We start from the raw sequence: 17,808 nt of genomic DNA on the forward strand, positions 1-17,808 counted from the left end.
CCAGAGGACTGTTTGCATGGGTGGTATCTGAGGGGGGCACTCAGGTAAGGGCACTGCAGGAAATGAGGTCACTTCCTTGACAACAGACCCCAACAGACTTGGAACCCCCGCAACTAGGCAGCCACGTGCGCAAAGCCAGCTCACTTGGCTGGAGACTCTTGATAGAGAACCATGTTCTCCTGCTTTCTCCCGCCTGACCAGGGCTCTGGTTCCCAGAAAGCCCGGAGGGAGAACCTTTTGAGACGTTGTGGACGCTGGCTCAGCTCCCACGCCCCCCACCGCTGGACCTTTGGCAGGAGGTCCTCTCAGGTAACATGAGGAAGCCTAGAGCAGCCCAATCGAGGCCAGACCAGCTCCCCGAGCCCTCCCAGGGCAGCCCTCATCCCGTCTCCTCGTGAGTGTGGGGGCCAGAGGGACATGTGGGCAGGATCTGCCCTTGGCCGCAGAAGGTTGGTGGGCTGGCAGTAACCTGCTTTTCCCGTCACGTTCCCAAGCCAGGACAGGGCTGGCGGGACTGAAAGGGGACCCCTAAGCTGCCTCCTCATTCCAGGCCCTCAGGCTGCCGTGTGTTTCCCTCCTCGCTGGAGGTCTGTGTGGACCGTGGGGCGGGGTATGTGTGTCCAGAGTGGAGAGAGTCACAGAGGTGTGAGAGCCAGCCAAGACAGCCAGTCGGGTCTCTGAGGCTTGCCGCCTGGCTGCCGGGCACTGTCTTTCCAGAGCGTCACTCAGGAGATGGGCCAGCAGCTGAGCAACGACGCCCTCGACTCCACCACCCTGCAGGAAGGGAAGGTGCCCCACGCTGCCAAGCGAGGCCAGGGCCGGCTCAGGGTGAGTGCGGGTGCTGGGGAGACCCAAGCCCCAGGGCCCCAAGACAGCACTGAGGACCCCAGGTCTTCGAAGGCCCTGAGACAGCCCCGGGGCTCCTGCCTGGAGCCCTGCTCCCCAAGGAATCTGAATCCCCATCTCTTCCCCCGACCTTCCCCTGCGGGCCCAGCCCCCGTCTTGGCCAGAGGAGACGGCCCTGTCCACAGAGGTGCAGCAGAGCAGAGACATTTCTAGCCCATCAGCTCACGGGCGTTCAAGAGTCCTTTTGCGTTCTGTAGAGATTTTCCTGTTTGAACTCCCATCCTCACGTGTCCATGTGGCCTGGCAATCCTTCCCCACCTTCTCCCAGTCGGACGCAGCATCCTGATGGATAGGCATGCTTTTTGCCCAAAAGGACATGGGGCTCACAGTGTTCTTTCTGGTCCTCTGCCTTTGCCGTCCAGAGGAACACGTCCACGTGGCCTCTCGAGGTCAGGGCATCGGGCCTCAGCAGGCCGCCCAACTTTCCAGGAGGGAGACCCATTAGCCCAGTGACTCAGCCCTTCACTGAACCCGCACCTTCTGTTGCCATTTCCACAGCACCGCCCTGATCACCCTGCCTGTCCTCCCGTCCTCATCCCTCCCAGCCCACGAAAAGCCTCTGTGTTCTCCTGTCTAGAATGGGCAGTTGGTCAGCCACCCCAGGGTTGATGCTCTTCATCCAGGGAAGGGCTGTCACTCCTCTGCCAGCACCAAAGACCTAGGAGACCAAGAGGTTTAATCCTTCTGCACCTCACATCCTACTTGGAATCCCGAGAATTCTTCCCTGCCCTGGGCAATGATGCCCACTTCTGGCCACAAGTCACCGCGGGCTTGGGCATTCGGTCCGACCTCCAGTCCCCGGCACTCCTGGGGCCCGCGGTGCGGCCTCTGATGGCAAGCGGCCCCTCTGTCTGACCCCAGGCTGAAAATCCATCCCGAGCGAAGAGCAAAGCGTCCCGCCTGGTGTGGACCGTCCAGGCTGGAACGCGGCAGAAGCGAGTGGAGCACCTGGTGCCCGCCTTCCTGGAGGGCGACACCGCCTACGTCCACAGCTTCCTGTGCACTTATAGAGGTTTTGCCACCACACGACAGGTGCTGGAGCTGCTGTTTCAAAGGTGAGTGCCGTGCCCCTCCGCAGCACTGTGGGCATTCAGCCACCTACTAGCTGTGAGGCTGGGGATGTCACGGCACCTCCCCGAGCCTCGGTTTGCTCCTTGCAAGGCGGGCTGAAGAGAGGATCAGCCTCCAGGGGAGATTGTAGGCACTCAAGCAGGTGCTGCCTGCAAAGGCTTCTCGAGAAGCCTAACCCTCTGGGAGGGTCGACTGGAGCGGAGGGGCTGTGGTTGTGCTCATTGAGGATATTCCTCTTGCCTATGGCGAAGCCTCCGCCTCGTCCCTCAGCGTGCCCGTGGCCTTCACTGAGCTGTTGTCTTCCCTTTGGAAAAGGAGATGGGAGAGCTCTTCTAGGTCTCTGACCTGGGTGAAGCCAGAGCAGCGATCCCTGGGCTGAGCCGAGGCCCCCGACCCACTCAAGCAGGAGGGAGGGGCCGGTTGGAGCTCCTTCCTTCATCACGCACACACAGAGGGCCCCACTAGGTGCAGAAAGTTTTCTAGGCACTGACCAGAATCCCGTGCACAGAGCAGGCGACAGCCATGCCCTCCAGGGCTCCATTCTCCTTGGGAGTCAGACAGCGCCGCTAGGCTTCTCACGCAGGCCTGATCCACAGTCCAGTGCATGCGACGTCCTCCTGTGTCTTCTAGATACGGTTGTGTCCTTGCCTATGGCGATGAGGACGGCGGACCCCTAGACCAACTCAAAAAGTGAGTGGGCTTTGGAATCCCTAGGAGGGCGCCCAGCGTCCACACTTGGAGGGCAGTTGCCTGCAGCGTCCCGCTCACTCATCTGCTAGAACCTCCCCAGCGGGTGCTCAGCTCCTGCTCAGGGGGCTCAGGGAGTGCTCCGGGGCCACATAAGCCCCTCCCTGGTCGAGATACGGGGCAGGGGAGCATGACCCTCATGGGACACCTGGCGAATCAGGCAGCACGTAGGCCCAGGAGGGAAAGTTGGAGGCAAGAGGAGGGCCCTGGGAAGCATGGGCGGGAGACAATGTCCGTTGTTCCCTCACTGGTCAGATGTTCTGGGAGCACCTCCTGTGTGCCAGGGAGGGCAATGCAAAGAGGAGACTGCACCGCTCGCTGCCCTCACGCAGCTGACGTTCCAGTGGGCAGTGGGCAGAGAGATGCTCCAAGCAGTGTGTCAGGCTTCCCTGAGGCCTAGGAGAGGTGACGCCACCACGGCACAGGGCTCCCCCTTCCAAAGGCGTTTTCCTAGCCCCTCCTTGGTGCCCTGGCCTACCTCTGCCAAGACTGCCAGATTGGAGGTGGCCGCCAAGTAGGACTGGCCCCTGGACAGCCAGGAGCGGGAGGCCCAGGAGCCCAGGCCCGCACAGGGATGCCCGGGAGGCCAGCGTGCAAGGAAAGGACCCTTCTCTGACTCTGCTGCCCACCTGTCCGTCCTCAGGGCCATCTCCTTCATTCTGGGCGCCTGGCTCCGATGGTACCCTGAGGATTTTATCCAGCCCCCAGATGTTCCCAGCCTGGAACTGCTCTTGGCCTACATTGGTCTCAATATGCCCGGCTCGGAGCTGGAGCACCGCGCCCGCGTTCTTCTTTCCCAGCTGGAGCACCCTGAGCACACTGAGGCCAAGACTGAGGGTGAGGAGGACTCGGGTGTGTGACGTGGGCGTGTGCAGAGGGGATGGCGCTGCGCCCCCCGGAGCAGAGTGTCCAGAGGCTGGGGTTCGGCTGGGAGCAAGGGGCGGCGGGCTCAGATCACTCTTGCCAGGGACTCGAGTCTGGGAAGACTTTCGGGGGCGTGGTGCTTGGACTGAGACTGCTTGATTGGCGGCAGAGGGTCCCTTTCTTTGGAATGACTTGGGCGGGCAGTCATGTTGGTGGCGTTTTCTCTTCTTCCATCTCCAGCTGCAGCTCCACCGAAAGATGCGGAAGCCCCTGAAGATCCGGCACCATCTCTCCCTCTCGTGCCCAGCCCAGCTCAGAGCCGCACAGGCATCTTCCGAGCCACAGCCGGCTCAAGACCTTCAGCAAGCACTTGCAGCATCCCAGCCACTACCCTCAGCTCCTGAGCTGCAGCCCCAGAGAATCCTCGCCTTCCCCTAGCCATGGCGTGGGTTTTAAAGTTTTGTTTTCGGCTTTTCTTTACTTAACCTTTCCCTGTATTTTATCTCGTCAGTTCAATAAAGTTTAGTTCTTGGGTTCTTTTCAATTGTTCGCTGAAGTGGCGTGAAGCAGACTCACAATGTCACACCAACGTCATCCGCATCTAGTACCCGCCCATTTTTGTCCAAGAGAAACCCTGTCCCTGGGAAGCAGTCAGTCTCCCTTCCTCCCACCGCAAGTCCCCGGTAGCCACTGAGTTTCCTTCTGTCGGACTCCGTGCGTTTCCCTCCTCCGGAGTTTGCATGGAAGTGCCAGCCTTTCAGAGGTGGCCTCCTGTGCCTGGCTGGGTCTGGTCTGAGGTGAGCGACTCCGGATGTTTGAAATTGAGATAGCGGTTTTCATTAAGAAGAAAAATCCCCCGGAGATCAAAGATTCTGTCTCAAAGAGGATGCCCCGCTATTCCCTCTTTTCACGTCCTGGGGATGGGGACCCATTGGAGGTGTGACACCAGAGCTGGAAACAGCGAGGGAAATGTCGGGGCCAGGGAGACCCCTTTCAAATCTTTCGCTTTCCTGGATGGGCCACGGTAACGTTTTCAAAATGGGCAAATTTTAAAAATATTCTCATCGCGTATGAAACACTGGCGTTTACAAGAAGCGTATCGTGGAGTAAAATATATTCCCCAAAGTTTTAACGTTTGAGATAGATAACTAATGTTACTTTGGTAAAAGAATGACTTAAAGATGAGTCATAAGAAACGATGCCCTCGTTCTACCAAGAAACAACTGCCCAGAACAAGGGGTGGCCAGCTTTGCAGAGCTCTTCATTGAGCTCCGGTGCGGGGGTGCGGGTGTGTGTCTGTGTGTGTGTGTGAGTGTGTGTGTGTGTGTGTGTGTGTGTGTGTGAGGGCGGTGTGGGTGTGTGGGTGTGTGAGGGTGTGGTGCGGGAAGGAGCCTGGGGCTGTTCCTTCCTGGTACCTGATGCCCCAGAGTGGGCTGTGAGTAGTCACACCTATCCCCTTGCGCGTTCTCAGGGACCACTGACCACATCCAAATCTCAGTAGTGACACGGCATCGCTTTGCCGTCCTCTGTGGAATCGCTCAAGTCAGTCCACACTCAAGAGGAGGGGATTACAGCAGGCGGTCTAGACCAGGAAGTCCTGATCCCAGGTGGCCAGTGACGGGAGAAGGAGAAGACCCCAGCACTTCAATGCCTTGCCCAGAATCCCAGATGAGGAAGAAGGCGGCGCCAGGGAGGAAGCCAGCTCTGCGTCCTCAAGGCTGGGGCTCTGGCTGCACACAGGCATTCCCAGGGGCCTCTGGAGAAGGCTGTGTTGGTGGAAGTGCCTACAGATCTGGAGATGGCATGGGGGTGAGGGGGAGTATTCGGCAGTGTACACGGGCATTTGGTCAGTTCTTGTTTGAGGAGGAGCCCAGGTCCGGGGCACCCTTGATTGTAGCCCTGCCCACATCACACCCACGGTGGAGGCAGTGGCGGCCACTTTTCTGCTGAGCTCAGGCCTATGCAGTCCTGAATTGAATCTCTCACTGGAACATTGGGAAACTGAGGCCCCTAGAGGGGTATGGAATGGCCCTCGACAGGGTGAGTCCCGTGGGTAAGTGTGTGTTCTGACCTTCTAGGGCAAGACTGGGACCCCACGCGGAGGCTTGGCTTCTGAAACTAGGAACCATGAGATCTTGAGAAGCTCTTGCCAATCCCTCCCTTTTGTGGGAGCTGTTTTCTTCTTGGCCTCCACAACCTGAGCACACAACACGCGGACGCACACAAACACACACACACGCACACACGCGCATGCACACACACACACACACACACACACATTGACCTTGGATGCAAGGATGGACTCTAGGGTGGGATCCGAAGAGAAGCAGACACAGGGCAAGTGGCAAGAGGAAGAAACACGAGGTGGGAGGCATTGCCTGCAGGTGACACACGCCTCCAGTTTGAGAGGTATTGTCCTCTAAGGTAGGACACACGCCAGAGGACATGTCTAGCAAGTCCACGCTCCAGTCCTCCCCAGTGTGCAGACAGGAGGCCGACAGGCCCTGAGAGACACAACGGCTTATGCAGGATCCAGAAGAGGTAAGGAAGAGGACTTGTTTCTGCGTCAGTCTCAAAGCTGGGACCTCGGCCGCACCCAGACCCTCTAGGGAGCCTGTGAGACGGGTGTGTTGGTGTTCCTGGGTACGCGTACGACATCGCATGGAGAAGGGGGGTGAGCAAGGCCATGGCCAGAGGACTGTTTGCATGGGTGGTATCTGAGGGGGGCACTCAGGTAAGGGCACTGCAGGAAATGAGGTCACTTCCTTGACAACAGACCCCAACAGACTTGGAACCCCCGCAACTAGGCAGCCACGTGCGCAAAGCCAGCTCACTTGGCTGGAGACTCTTGATAGAGAACCATGTTCTCCTGCTTTCTCCCGCCTGACCAGGGCTCTGGTTCCCAGAAAGCCCGGAGGGAGAACCTTTTGAGACGTTGTGGACGCTGGCTCAGCTCCCACGCCCCCCACCGCTGGACCTTTGGCAGGAGGTCCTCTCAGGTAACATGAGGAAGCCTAGAGCAGCCCAATCGAGGCCAGACCAGCTCCCCGAGCCCTCCCAGGGCAGCCCTCATCCCGTCTCCTCGTGAGTGTGGGGGCCAGAGGGACATGTGGGCAGGATCTGCCCTTGGCCGCAGAAGGTTGGTGGGCTGGCAGTAACCTGCTTTTCCCATCACGTTCCCAAGCCAGGACAGGGCTGGCGGGACTGAAAGGGGACCCCTAAGCTGCCTCCTCATTCCAGGCCCTCAGGCTGCCGTGTGTTTCCCTCCTCGCTGGAGGTCTGTGTGGACCGTGGGGCGGGGTATGTGTGTCCAGAGTGGAGAGAGTCACAGAGGTGTGAGAGCCAGCCAAGACAGCCAGTCGGGTCTCTGAGGCTTGCCGCCTGGCTGCCGGGCACTGTCTTTCCAGAGCGTCACTCAGGAGATGGGCCAGCAGCTGAGCAACGACGCCCTCGACTCCACCACCCTGCAGGAAGGGAAGGTGCCCCACGCTGCCAAGCGAGGCCAGGGCCGGCTCAGGGTGAGTGCGGGTGCTGGGGAGACCCGAGCCCCAGGGCCCCAAGACAGCACTGAGGACCCCAGGTCTTCGAAGGCCCTGAGACAGCCCCGGGGCTCCTGCCTGGAGCCCTGCTCCCCAAGGAATCTGAATCCCCATCTCTTCCCCCGACCTTCCCCTGCGGGCCCAGCCCCCGTCTTGGCCAGAGGAGACGGCCCTGTCCACAGAGGTGCAGCAGAGCAGAGACATTTCTAGCCCATCAGCTCACGGGCGTTCAAGAGTCCTTTTGCGTTCTGTAGAGATTTTCCTGTTTGAACTCCCATCCTCACGTGTCCATGTGGCCTGGCAATCCTTCCCCACCTTCTCCCAGTCGGACGCAGCATCCTGATGGATAGGCATGCTTTTTGCCCAAAAGGACATGGGGCTCACAGTGTTCTTTCTGGTCCTCTGCCTTTGCCGTCCAGAGGAACACGTCCACGTGGCCTCTCGAGGTCAGGGCATCGGGCCTCAGCAGGCCGCCCAACTTTCCAGAAGGGAGACCCATTAGCCCAGTGACTCAGCCCTTCACTGAACCCGCACCTTCTGTTGCCATTTCCACAGCACCGCCCTGATCACCCTGCCTGTCCTCCCGTCCTCATCCCTCCCAGCCCACGAAAAGCCTCTGTGTTCTCCTGTCTAGAATGGGCAGTTGGTCAGCCACCCCAGGGTTGATGCTCTTCATCCAGGGAAGGGCTGTCACTCCTCTGCCAGCACCAAAGACCTAGGAGACCAAGAGGTTTAATCCTTCTGCACCTCACATCCTACTTGGAATCCCGAGAATTCTTCCCTGCCCTGGGCAATGATGCCCACTTCTGGCCACAAGTCACCGCGGGCTTGGGCATTCGGTCCGACCTCCAGTCCCCGGCACTCCTGGGGCCCGCGGTGCGGCCTCTGATGGCAAGCGGCCCCTCTGTCTGACCCCAGGCTGAAAATCCATCCCGAGCGAAGAGCAAAGCGTCCCGCCTGGTGTGGACCGTCCAGGCTGGAACGCGGCAGAAGCGAGTGGAGCACCTGGTGCCCGCCTTCCTGGAGGGCGACACCGCCTACGTCCACAGCTTCCTGTGCACTTATAGAGGTTTTGCCACCACACGACAGGTGCTGGAGCTGCTGTTTCAAAGGTGAGTGCCGTGCCCCTCCGCAGCACTGTGGGCATTCAGCCACCTACTAGCTGTGAGGCTGGGGATGTCACGGCACCTCCCCGAGCCTCGGTTTGCTCCTTGCAAGGCGGGCTGAAGAGAGGATCAGCCTCCAGGGGAGATTGTAGGGACTCAAGCAGGTGCTGCCTGCAAAGGCTTCTCGAGAAGCCTAACCCTCTGGGAGGGTCGACTGGAGCGGAGGGGCTGTGGTTGTGCTCATTGAGGATATTCCTCTTGCCTATGGCGAAGCCTCCGCCTCGTCCCTCAGCGTGCCCGTGGCCTTCACTGAGCTGTTGTCTTCCCTTTGGAAAAGGAGATGGGAGAGCTCTTCTAGGTCTCTGACCTGGGTGAAGCCAGAGCAGCGATCCCTGGGCTGAGCCGAGGCCCCCGACCCACTCAAGCAGGAGGGAGGGGCCGGTTGGAGCTCCTTCCTTCATCACGCACACACAGAGGGCCCCACTAGGTGCAGAAAGTTTTCTAGGCACTGACCAGAATCCCGTGCACAGAGCAGGCGACAGCCATGCCCTCCAGGGCTCCATTCTCCTTGGGAGTCAGACAGCGCCGCTAGGCTTCTCACGCAGGCCTGATCCACAGTCCAGTGCATGCGACGTCCTCCTGTGTCTTCTAGATACGGTTGTGTCCTTGCCTATGGCGATGAGGACGGCGGACCCCTAGACCAACTCAAAAAGTGAGTGGGCTTTGGAATCCCTAGGAGGGCGCCCAGCGTCCACACTTGGAGGGCAGTTGCCTGCAGCGTCCCGCTCACTCATCTGCTAGAACCTCCCCAGCGGGTGCTCAGCTCCTGCTCAGGGGGCTCAGGGAGTGCTCCGGGGCCACATAAGCCCCTCCCTGGTCGAGATACGGGGCAGGGGAGCATGACCCTCATGGGACACCTGGCGAATCAGGCAGCACGTAGGCCCAGGAGGGAAAGTTGGAGGCAAGAGGAGGGCCCTGGGAAGCATGGGCGGGAGACAATGTCCGTTGTTCCCTCACTGGTCAGATGTTCTGGGAGCACCTCCTGTGTGCCAGGGAGGGCAATGCAAAGAGGAGACTGCACCGCTCGCTGCCCTCACGCAGCTGACGTTCCAGTGGGCAGTGGGCAGAGAGATGCTCCAAGCAGTGTGTCAGGCTTCCCTGAGGCCTAGGAGAGGTGACGCCACCACGGCACAGGGCTCCCCCTTCCAAAGGCGTTTTCCTAGCCCCTCCTTGGTGCCCTGGCCTACCTCTGCCAAGACTGCCAGATTGGAGGTGGCCGCCAAGTAGGACTGGCCCCTGGACAGCCAGGAGCGGGAGGCCCAGGAGCCCAGGCCCGCACAGGGATGCCCGGGAGGCCAGCGTGCAAGGAAAGGACCCTTCTCTGACTCTGCTGCCCACCTGTCCGTCCTCAGGGCCATCTCCTTCATTCTGGGCGCCTGGCTCCGATGGTACCCTGAGGATTTTATCCAGCCCCCAGATGTTCCCAGCCTGGAACTGCTCTTGGCCTACATTGGTCTCAATATGCCCGGCTCGGAGCTGGAGCACCGCGCCCGCGTTCTTCTTTCCCAGCTGGAGCACCCTGAGCACACTGAGGCCAAGACTGAGGGTGAGGAGGACTCGGGTGTGTGACGTGGGCGTGTGCAGAGGGGATGGCGCTGCGCCCCCCGGAGCAGAGTGTCCAGAGGCTGGGGTTCGGCTGGGAGCAAGGGGCGGCGGGCTCAGATCACTCTTGCCAGGGACTCGAGTCTGGGAAGACTTTCGGGGGCGTGGTGCTTGGACTGAGACTGCTTGATTGGCGGCAGAGGGTCCCTTTCTTTGGAATGACTTGGGCGGGCAGTCATGTTGGTGGCGTTTTCTCTTCTTCCATCTCCAGCTGCAGCTCCACCGAAAGATGCGGAAGCCCCTGAAGATCCGGCACCATCTCTCCCTCTCGTGCCCAGCCCAGCTCAGAGCCGCACAGGCATCTTCCTAGCCACAGCCGGCTCAAGACCTTCAGCAAGCACTTGCAGCATCCCAGCCACTACCCTCAGCTCCTGAGCTGCAGCCCCAGAGAATCCTCGCCTTCCCCTAGCCATGGCGTGGGTTTTAAAGTTTTGTTTTCGGCTTTTCTTTACTTAACCTTTCCCTGTATTTTATCTCGTCAGTTCAATAAAGTTTAGTTCTTGGGTTCTTTTCAATTGTTCGCTGAAGTGGCGTGAAGCAGACTCACAATGTCACACCAACGTCATCCGCATCTAGTACCCGCCCATTTTTGTCCAAGAGAAACCCTGTCCCTGGGAAGCAGTCAGTCTCCCTTCCTCCCACCGCAAGTCCCCGGTAGCCACTGAGTTTCCTTCTGTCGGACTCCATGCATTTCCCTCCTCCGGAGTTTGCATGGAAGTGCCAGCCTTCCAGAGGTGGCCTCCTGTGCCTGGCTGGGTCTGGTCTGAGGTGAGCGACTCCGGATGTTTGAAATTGAGATAGCGGTTTTCATTAAGAAGAAAAATCCCCCGGAGATCAAAGATTCTGTCTCAAAGAGGATGCCCCGCTATTCCCTCTTTTCACTTCCTGGGGATGGGGACCCATTGGAGGTGTGACACCAGAGCTGGAAACAGCGAGGGAAATGTCGGGGCCAGGGAGACCCCTTTCAAATCTTTCGCTTTCCTGGATGGGCCACGGTAACGTTTTCAAAATGGGCAAATTTTAAAAATATTCTCATCGCGTATGAAACACTGGCGTTTACAAGAAGCGTATCGTGGAGTAAAATATATTCCCCAAAGTTTTAACCTTTGAGATAGATAACTAATGTTACTTTGGTAAAAGAATGACTTAAAGATGAGTCATAAGAAACGATGCCCTCGTTCTACCAAGAAACAACTGCCCAGAACAAGGGGTGGCCAGCTTTGCAGAGCTCTTCATTGAGCTCCGGTGCGGGGGCGCGGGTGTGTGTCTGTGTGTGTGTGTGTGTGTGTGTGTGTGTGTGTGTGTGTGTGTGTGTGAGGGCGGTGTGGGTGTGTGGGTGTGTGAGGGTGTGGTGCGGGAAGGAGCCTGGGGCTGTTCCTTCCTGGTACCTGATGCCCCAGAGTGGGCTGTGAGTAGTCACACCTATCCCCTTGCGCGTTCTCAGGGACCACTGACCACATCCAAATCTCAGTAGTGACACGGCATCGCTTTGCCGTCCTCTGTGGAATCGCTCAAGTCAGTCCACACTCAAGAGGAGGGGATTACAGCAGGCGGTCTAGACCAGGAAGTCCTGATCCCAGGTGGCCAGTGACGGGAGAAGGAGAAGACCCCAGCACTTCAATGCCTTGCCCAGAATCCCAGATGAGGAAGAAGGCGGCGCCAGGGAGGAAGCCAGCTCTGCGTCCTCAAGGCTGGGGCTCTGGCTGCACACAGGCATTCCCAGGGGCCTCTGGAGAAGGCTGTGTTGGTGGAAGTGCCTACAGATCTGGAGATGGCATGGGGGTGAGGGGGAGTATTCGGCAGTGTACACGGGCATTTGGTCAGTTCTTGTTTGAGGAGGAGCCCAGGTCCGGGGCACCCTTGATTGTAGCCCTGCCCACATCACACCCACGGTGGAGGCAGTGGCGGCCACTTTTCTGCTGAGCTCAGGCCTATGCAGTCCTGAATTGAATCTCTCACTGGAACATTGGGAAACTGAGGCCCCTAGAGGGGTATGGAATGGCCCTCGACAGGGTGAGTCCCGTGGGTAAGTGTGTGTTCTGACCTTCTAGGGCAAGACTGGGACCCCACGCGGAGGCTTGGCTTCTGAAACTAGGAACCATGAGATCTTGAGAAGCTCTTGCCAATCCCTCCCTTTTGTGGGAGCTGTTTTCTTCTTGGCCTCCACAACCTGAGCACACAACACGCGGACGCACACAAACACACACACACACGCACACACGCGCATGCACACACACACACACACACACACACACACACACATTGACCTTGGATGCAAGGATGGACTCTAGGGTGGGATCCGAAGAGAAGCAGACACAGGGCAAGTGGCAAGAGGAAGAAACACGAGGTGGGAGGCATTGCCTGCAAGTGACACACGCCTCCAGTCTGAGAGGTATTGTCCTCTAAGGTAGGACACACGCCAGAGGACATGTCTAGCAAGTCCACGCTCCAGTCCTCCCCAGTGTGCAGACAGGAGGCCGACAGGCCCTGAGAGACACAACGGCTTATGCAGGATCCAGAAGAGGTAAGGAAGAGGACTTGTTTCTGCGTCAGTCTCAAAGCTGGGACCTCGGCCGCACCCAGACCCTCTAGGGAGCCTGTGAGACGGGTGTGTTGGTGTTCCTGGGTACGCGTACGACGTCGCATGGAGAAGGGGGGTGAGCAAGGCCATGGCCAGAGGACTGTTTGCATGGGTGGTATCTGAGGGGGGCACTCAGGTAAGGGCACTGCAGGAAATGAGGTCACTTCCTTGACAACAGACCCCAACAGACTTGGAACCCCCGCAACTAGGCAGCCACGTGCGCAAAGCCAGCTCACTTGGCTGGAGACTCTTGATAGAGAACCATGTTCTCCTGCTTTCTCCCGCCTGACCAGGGCTCTGGTTCCCAGAAAGCCCGGAGGGAGAACCTTTTGAGACGTTGTGGACGCTGGCTCAGCTCCCACGCCCCCCACCGCTGGACCTTTGGCAGGAGGTCCTCTCAGGTAACATGAGGAAGCCTAGAGCAGCCCAATCGAGGCCAGACCAGCTCCCCGAGCCCTCCCAGGGCAGCCCTCATCCCGTCTCCTCGTGAGTGTGGGGGCCAGAGGGACATGTGGGCAGGATCTGCCCTTGGCCGCAGAAGGTTGGTGGGCTGGCAGTAACCTGCTTTTCCCGTCACGTTCCCAAGCCAGGACAGGGCTGGCGGGACTGAAAGGGGACCCCTAAGCTGCCTCCTCATTCCAGGCCCTCAGGCTGCCGTGTGTTTCCCTCCTCGCTGGAGGTCTGTGTGGACCGTGGGGCGGGGTATGTGTGTCCAGAGTGGAGAGAGTCACAGAGGTGTGAGAGCCAGCCAAGACAGCCAGTCGGGTCTCTGAGGCTTGCCGCCTGGCTGCCGGGCACTGTCTTTCCAGAGCGTCACTCAGGAGATGGGCCAGCAGCTGAGCAACGACGCCCTCGACTCCACCACCCTGCAGGAAGGGAAGGTGCCCCACGCTGCCAAGCGAGGCCAGGGCCGGCTCAGGGTGAGTGCGGGTGCTGGGGAGACCCAAGCCCCAGGGCCCCAAGACAGCACTGAGGACCCCAGGTCTTCGAAGGCCCTGAGACAGCCCCGGGGCTCCTGCCTGGAGCCCTGCTCCCCAAGGAATCTGAATCCCCATCTCTTCCCCCGACCTTCCCCTGCGGGCCCAGCCCCCGTCTTGGCCAGAGGAGACGGCCCTGTCCACAGAGGTGCAGCAGAGCAGAGACATTTCTAGCCCATCAGCTCACGGGCGTTCAAGAGTCCTTTTGCGTTCTGTAGAGATTTTCCTGTTTGAACTCCCATCCTCACGTGTCCATGTGGCCTGGCAATCCTTCCCCACCTTCTCCCAGTCGGACGCAGCATCCTGATGGATAGGCATGCTTTTTGCCCAAAAGGACATGGGGCTCACAGTGTTCTTTCTGGTCCTCTGCCTTTGCCGTCCAGAGGAACACGTCCACGTGGCCTCTCGAGGTCAGGGCATCGGGCCTCAGCAGGCCGCCCAACTTTCCAGGAGGGAGACCCATTAGCCCAGTGACTCAGCCCTTCACTGAACCCGCACCTTCTGTTGCCATTTCCACAGCACCGCCCTGATCACCCTGCCTGTCCTCCCGTCCTCATCCCTCCCAGCCCACGAAAAGCCTCTGTGTTCTCCTGTCTAGAATGGGCAGTTGGTCAGCCACCCCAGGGTTGATGCTCTTCATCCAGGGAAGGGCTGTCACTCCTCTGCCAGCACCAAAGACCTAGGAGACCAAGAGGTTTAATCCTTCTGCACCTCACATCCTACTTGGAATCCCGAGAATTCTTCCCTGCCCTGGGCAATGATGCCCACTTCTGGCCACAAGTCACCGCGGGCTTGGGCATTCGGTCCGACCTCCAGTCCCCGGCACTCCTGGGGCCCGCGGTGCGGCCTCTGATGGCAAGCGGCCCCTCTGTCTGACCCCAGGCTGAAAATCCATCCCGAGCGAAGAGCAAAGCGTCCCGCCTGGTGTGGACCGTCCAGGCTGGAACGCGGCAGAAGCGAGTGGAGCACCTGGTGCCCGCCTTCCTGGAGGGCGACACCGCCTACGTCCACAGCTTCCTGTGCACTTATAGAGGTTTTGCCACCACACGACAGGTGCTGGAGCTGCTGTTTCAAAGGTGAGTGCCGTGCCCCTCCGCAGCACTGTGGGCATTCAGCCACCTACTAGCTGTGAGGCTGGGGATGTCACGGCACCTCCCCGAGCCTCGGTTTGCTCCTTGCAAGGCGGGCTGAAGAGAGGATCAGCCTCCAGGGGAGATTGTAGGGACTCAAGCAGGTGCTGCCTGCAAAGGCTTCTCGAGAAGCCTAACCCTCTGGGAGGGTCGACTGGAGCGGAGGGGCTGTGGTTGTGCTCATTGAGGATATTCCTCTTGCCTATGGCGAAGCCTCCGCCTCGTCCCTCAGCGTGCCCGTGGCCTTCACTGAGCTGTTGTCTTCCCTTTGGAAAAGGAGATGGGAGAGCTCTTCTAGGTCTCTGACCTGGGTGAAGCCAGAGCAGCGATCCCTGGGCTGAGCCGAGGCCCCCGACCCACTCAAGCAGGAGGGAGGGGCCGGTTGGAGCTCCTTCCTTCATCACGCACACACAGAGGGCCCCACTAGGTGCAGAAAGTTTTCTAGGCACTGACCAGAATCCCGTGCACAGAGCAGGCGACAGCCATGCCCTCCAGGGCTCCATTCTCCTTGGGAGTCAGACAGCGCCGCTAGGCTTCTCACGCAGGCCTGATCCACAGTCCAGTGCATGCGACGTCCTCCTGTGTCTTCTAGATACGGTTGTGTCCTTGCCTATGGCGATGAGGACGGCGGACCCCTAGACCAACTCAAAAAGTGAGTGGGCTTTGGAATCCCTAGGAGGGCGCCCAGCGTCCACACTTGGAGGGCAGTTGCCTGCAGCGTCCCGCTCACTCATCTGCTAGAACCTCCCCAGCGGGTGCTCAGCTCCTGCTCAGGGGGCTCAGGGAGTGCTCCGGGGCCACATAAGCCCCTCCCTGGTCGAGATACGGGGCAGGGGAGCATGACCCTCATGGGACACCTGGCGAATCAGGCAGCACGTAGGCCCAGGAGGGAAAGTTGGAGGCAAGAGGAGGGCCCTGGGAAGCATGGGCGGGAGACAATGTCCGTTGTTCCCTCACTGGTCAGATGTTCTGGGAGCACCTCCTGTGTGCCAGGGAGGGCAATGCAAAGAGGAGACTGCACCGCTCGCTGCCCTCACGCAGCTGACGTTCCAGTGGGCAGTGGGCAGAGAGATGCTCCAAGCAGTGTGTCAGGCTTCCCTGAGGCCTAGGAGAGGTGACGCCACCACGGCACAGGGCTCCCCCTTCCAAAGGCGTTTTCCTAGCCCCTCCTTGGTGCCCTGGCCTACCTCTGCCAAGACTGCCAGATTGGAGGTGGCCGCCAAGTAGGACTGGCCCCTGGACAGCCAGGAGCGGGAGGCCCAGGAGCCCAGGCCCGCACAGGGATGCCCGGGAGGCCAGCGTGCAAGGAAAGGACCCTTCTCTGACTCTGCTGCCCACCTGTCCGTCCTCAGGGCCATCTCCTTCATTCTGGGCGCCTGGCTCCGATGGTACCCTGAGGATTTTATCCAGCCCCCAGATGTTCCCAGCCTGGAACTGCTCTTGGCCTACATTGGTCTCAATATGCCCGGCTCGGAGCTGGAGCACCGCGCCCGCGTTCTTCTTTCCCAGCTGGAGCACCCTGAGCACACTGAGGCCAAGACTGAGGGTGAGGAGGACTCGGGTGTGTGACGTGGGCGTGTGCAGAGGGGATGGCGCTGCGCCCCCCGGAGCAGAGTGTCCAGAGGCTGGGGTTCGGCTGGGAGCAAGGGGCGGCGGGCTCAGATCACTCTTGCCAGGGACTCGAGTCTGGGAAGACTTTCGGGGGCGTGGTGCTTGGACTGAGACTGCTTGATTGGCGGCAGAGGGTCCCTTTCTTTGGAATGACTTGGGCGGGCAGTCATGTTGGTGGCGTTTTCTCTTCTTCCATCTCCAGCTGCAGCTCCACCGAAAGATGCGGAAGCCCCTGAAGATCCGGCACCATCTCTCCCTCTCGTGCCCAGCCCAGCTCAGAGCCGCACAGGCATCTTCCTAGCCACAGCCGGCTCAAGACCTTCAGCAAGCACTTGCAGCATCCCAGCCACTACCCTCAGCTCCTGAGCTGCAGCCCCAGAGAATCCTCGCCTTCCCCTAGCCATGGCGTGGGTTTTAAAGTTTTGTTTTCGGCTTTTCTTTACTTAACCTTTCCCTGTATTTTATCTCGTCAGTTCAATAAAGTTTAGTTCTTGGGTTCTTTTCAATTGTTCGCTGAAGTGGCGTGAAGCAGACTCACAATGTCACACCAACGTCATCCGCATCTAGTACCCGCCCATTTTTGTCCAAGAGAAACCCTGTCCCTGGGAAGCAGTCAGTCTCCCTTCCTCCCACCGCAAGTCCCCGGTAGCCACTGAGTTTCCTTCTGTCGGACTCCATGCATTTCCCTCCTCCGGAGTTTGCATGGAAGTGCCAGCCTTCCAGAGGTGGCCTCCTGTGCCTGGCTGGGTCTGGTCTGAGGTGAGCGACTCCGGATGTTTGAAATTGAGATAGCGGTTTTCATTAAGAAGAAAAATCCCCCGGAGATCAAAGATTCTGTCTCAAAGAGGATGCCCCGCTATTCCCTCTTTTCACTTCCTGGGGATGGGGACCCATTGGAGGTGTGACACCAGAGCTGGAAACAGCGAGGGAAATGTCGGGGCCAGGGAGACCCCTTTCAAATCTTTCGCTTTCCTGGATGGGCCACGGTAACGTTTTCAAAATGGGCAAATTTTAAAAATATTCTCATCGCGTATGAAACACTGGCGTTTACAAGAAGCGTATCGTGGAGTAAAATATATTCCCCAAAGTTTTAACCTTTGAGATAGATAACTAATGTTACTTTGGTAAAAGAATGACTTAAAGATGAGTCATAAGAAACGATGCCCTCGTTCTACCAAGAAACAACTGCCCAGAACAAGGGGTGGCCAGCTTTGCAGAGCTCTTCATTGAGCTCCGGTGCGGGGGCGCGGGTGTGTGTCTGTGTGTGTGTGTGTGTGTGTGTGTGTGTGTGTGTGTGTGTGTGTGTGAGGGCGGTGTGGGTGTGTGGGTGTGTGAGGGTGTGGTGCGGGAAGGAGCCTGGGGCTGTTCCTTCCTGGTACCTGATGCCCCAGAGTGGGCTGTGAGTAGTCACACCTATCCCCTTGCGCGTTCTCAGGGACCACTGACCACATCCAAATCTCAGTAGTGACACGGCATCGCTTTGCCGTCCTCTGTGGAATCGCTCAAGTCAGTCCACACTCAAGAGGAGGGGATTACAGCAGGCGGTCTAGACCAGGAAGTCCTGATCCCAGGTGGCCAGTGACGGGAGAAGGAGAAGACCCCAGCACTTCAATG

General features: G+C 59.1%; 2 protein-coding genes across 2 annotated transcripts in view; both read left to right on the forward strand.

Moving 5' to 3' along the window:
* Positions 1-17,808, forward strand: part of WDR49 (WD repeat domain 49) — a 523,215-nt gene that overhangs the window by 86,922 nt on the left and 418,485 nt on the right.
* LOC139045416 (ral guanine nucleotide dissociation stimulator-like) lies at positions 311-4,130 on the forward strand. The gene is made up of 4 exons (XM_070511436.1): positions 311-828; positions 1,768-1,961; positions 3,368-3,561; positions 3,829-4,130. Exons 1-4 carry the CDS (start codon positions 733-735, stop codon positions 3,990-3,992), a joined length of 648 nt encoding a protein of 215 aa, XP_070367537.1. The 5' UTR covers positions 311-732; the 3' UTR covers positions 3,993-4,130.

Source organism: Equus asinus, chromosome 5, assembly GCF_041296235.1.
Source record: "Equus asinus isolate D_3611 breed Donkey chromosome 5, EquAss-T2T_v2, whole genome shotgun sequence".
In the NCBI taxonomy this organism is placed as follows: Eukaryota; Metazoa; Chordata; class Mammalia; order Perissodactyla; family Equidae; genus Equus; species Equus asinus.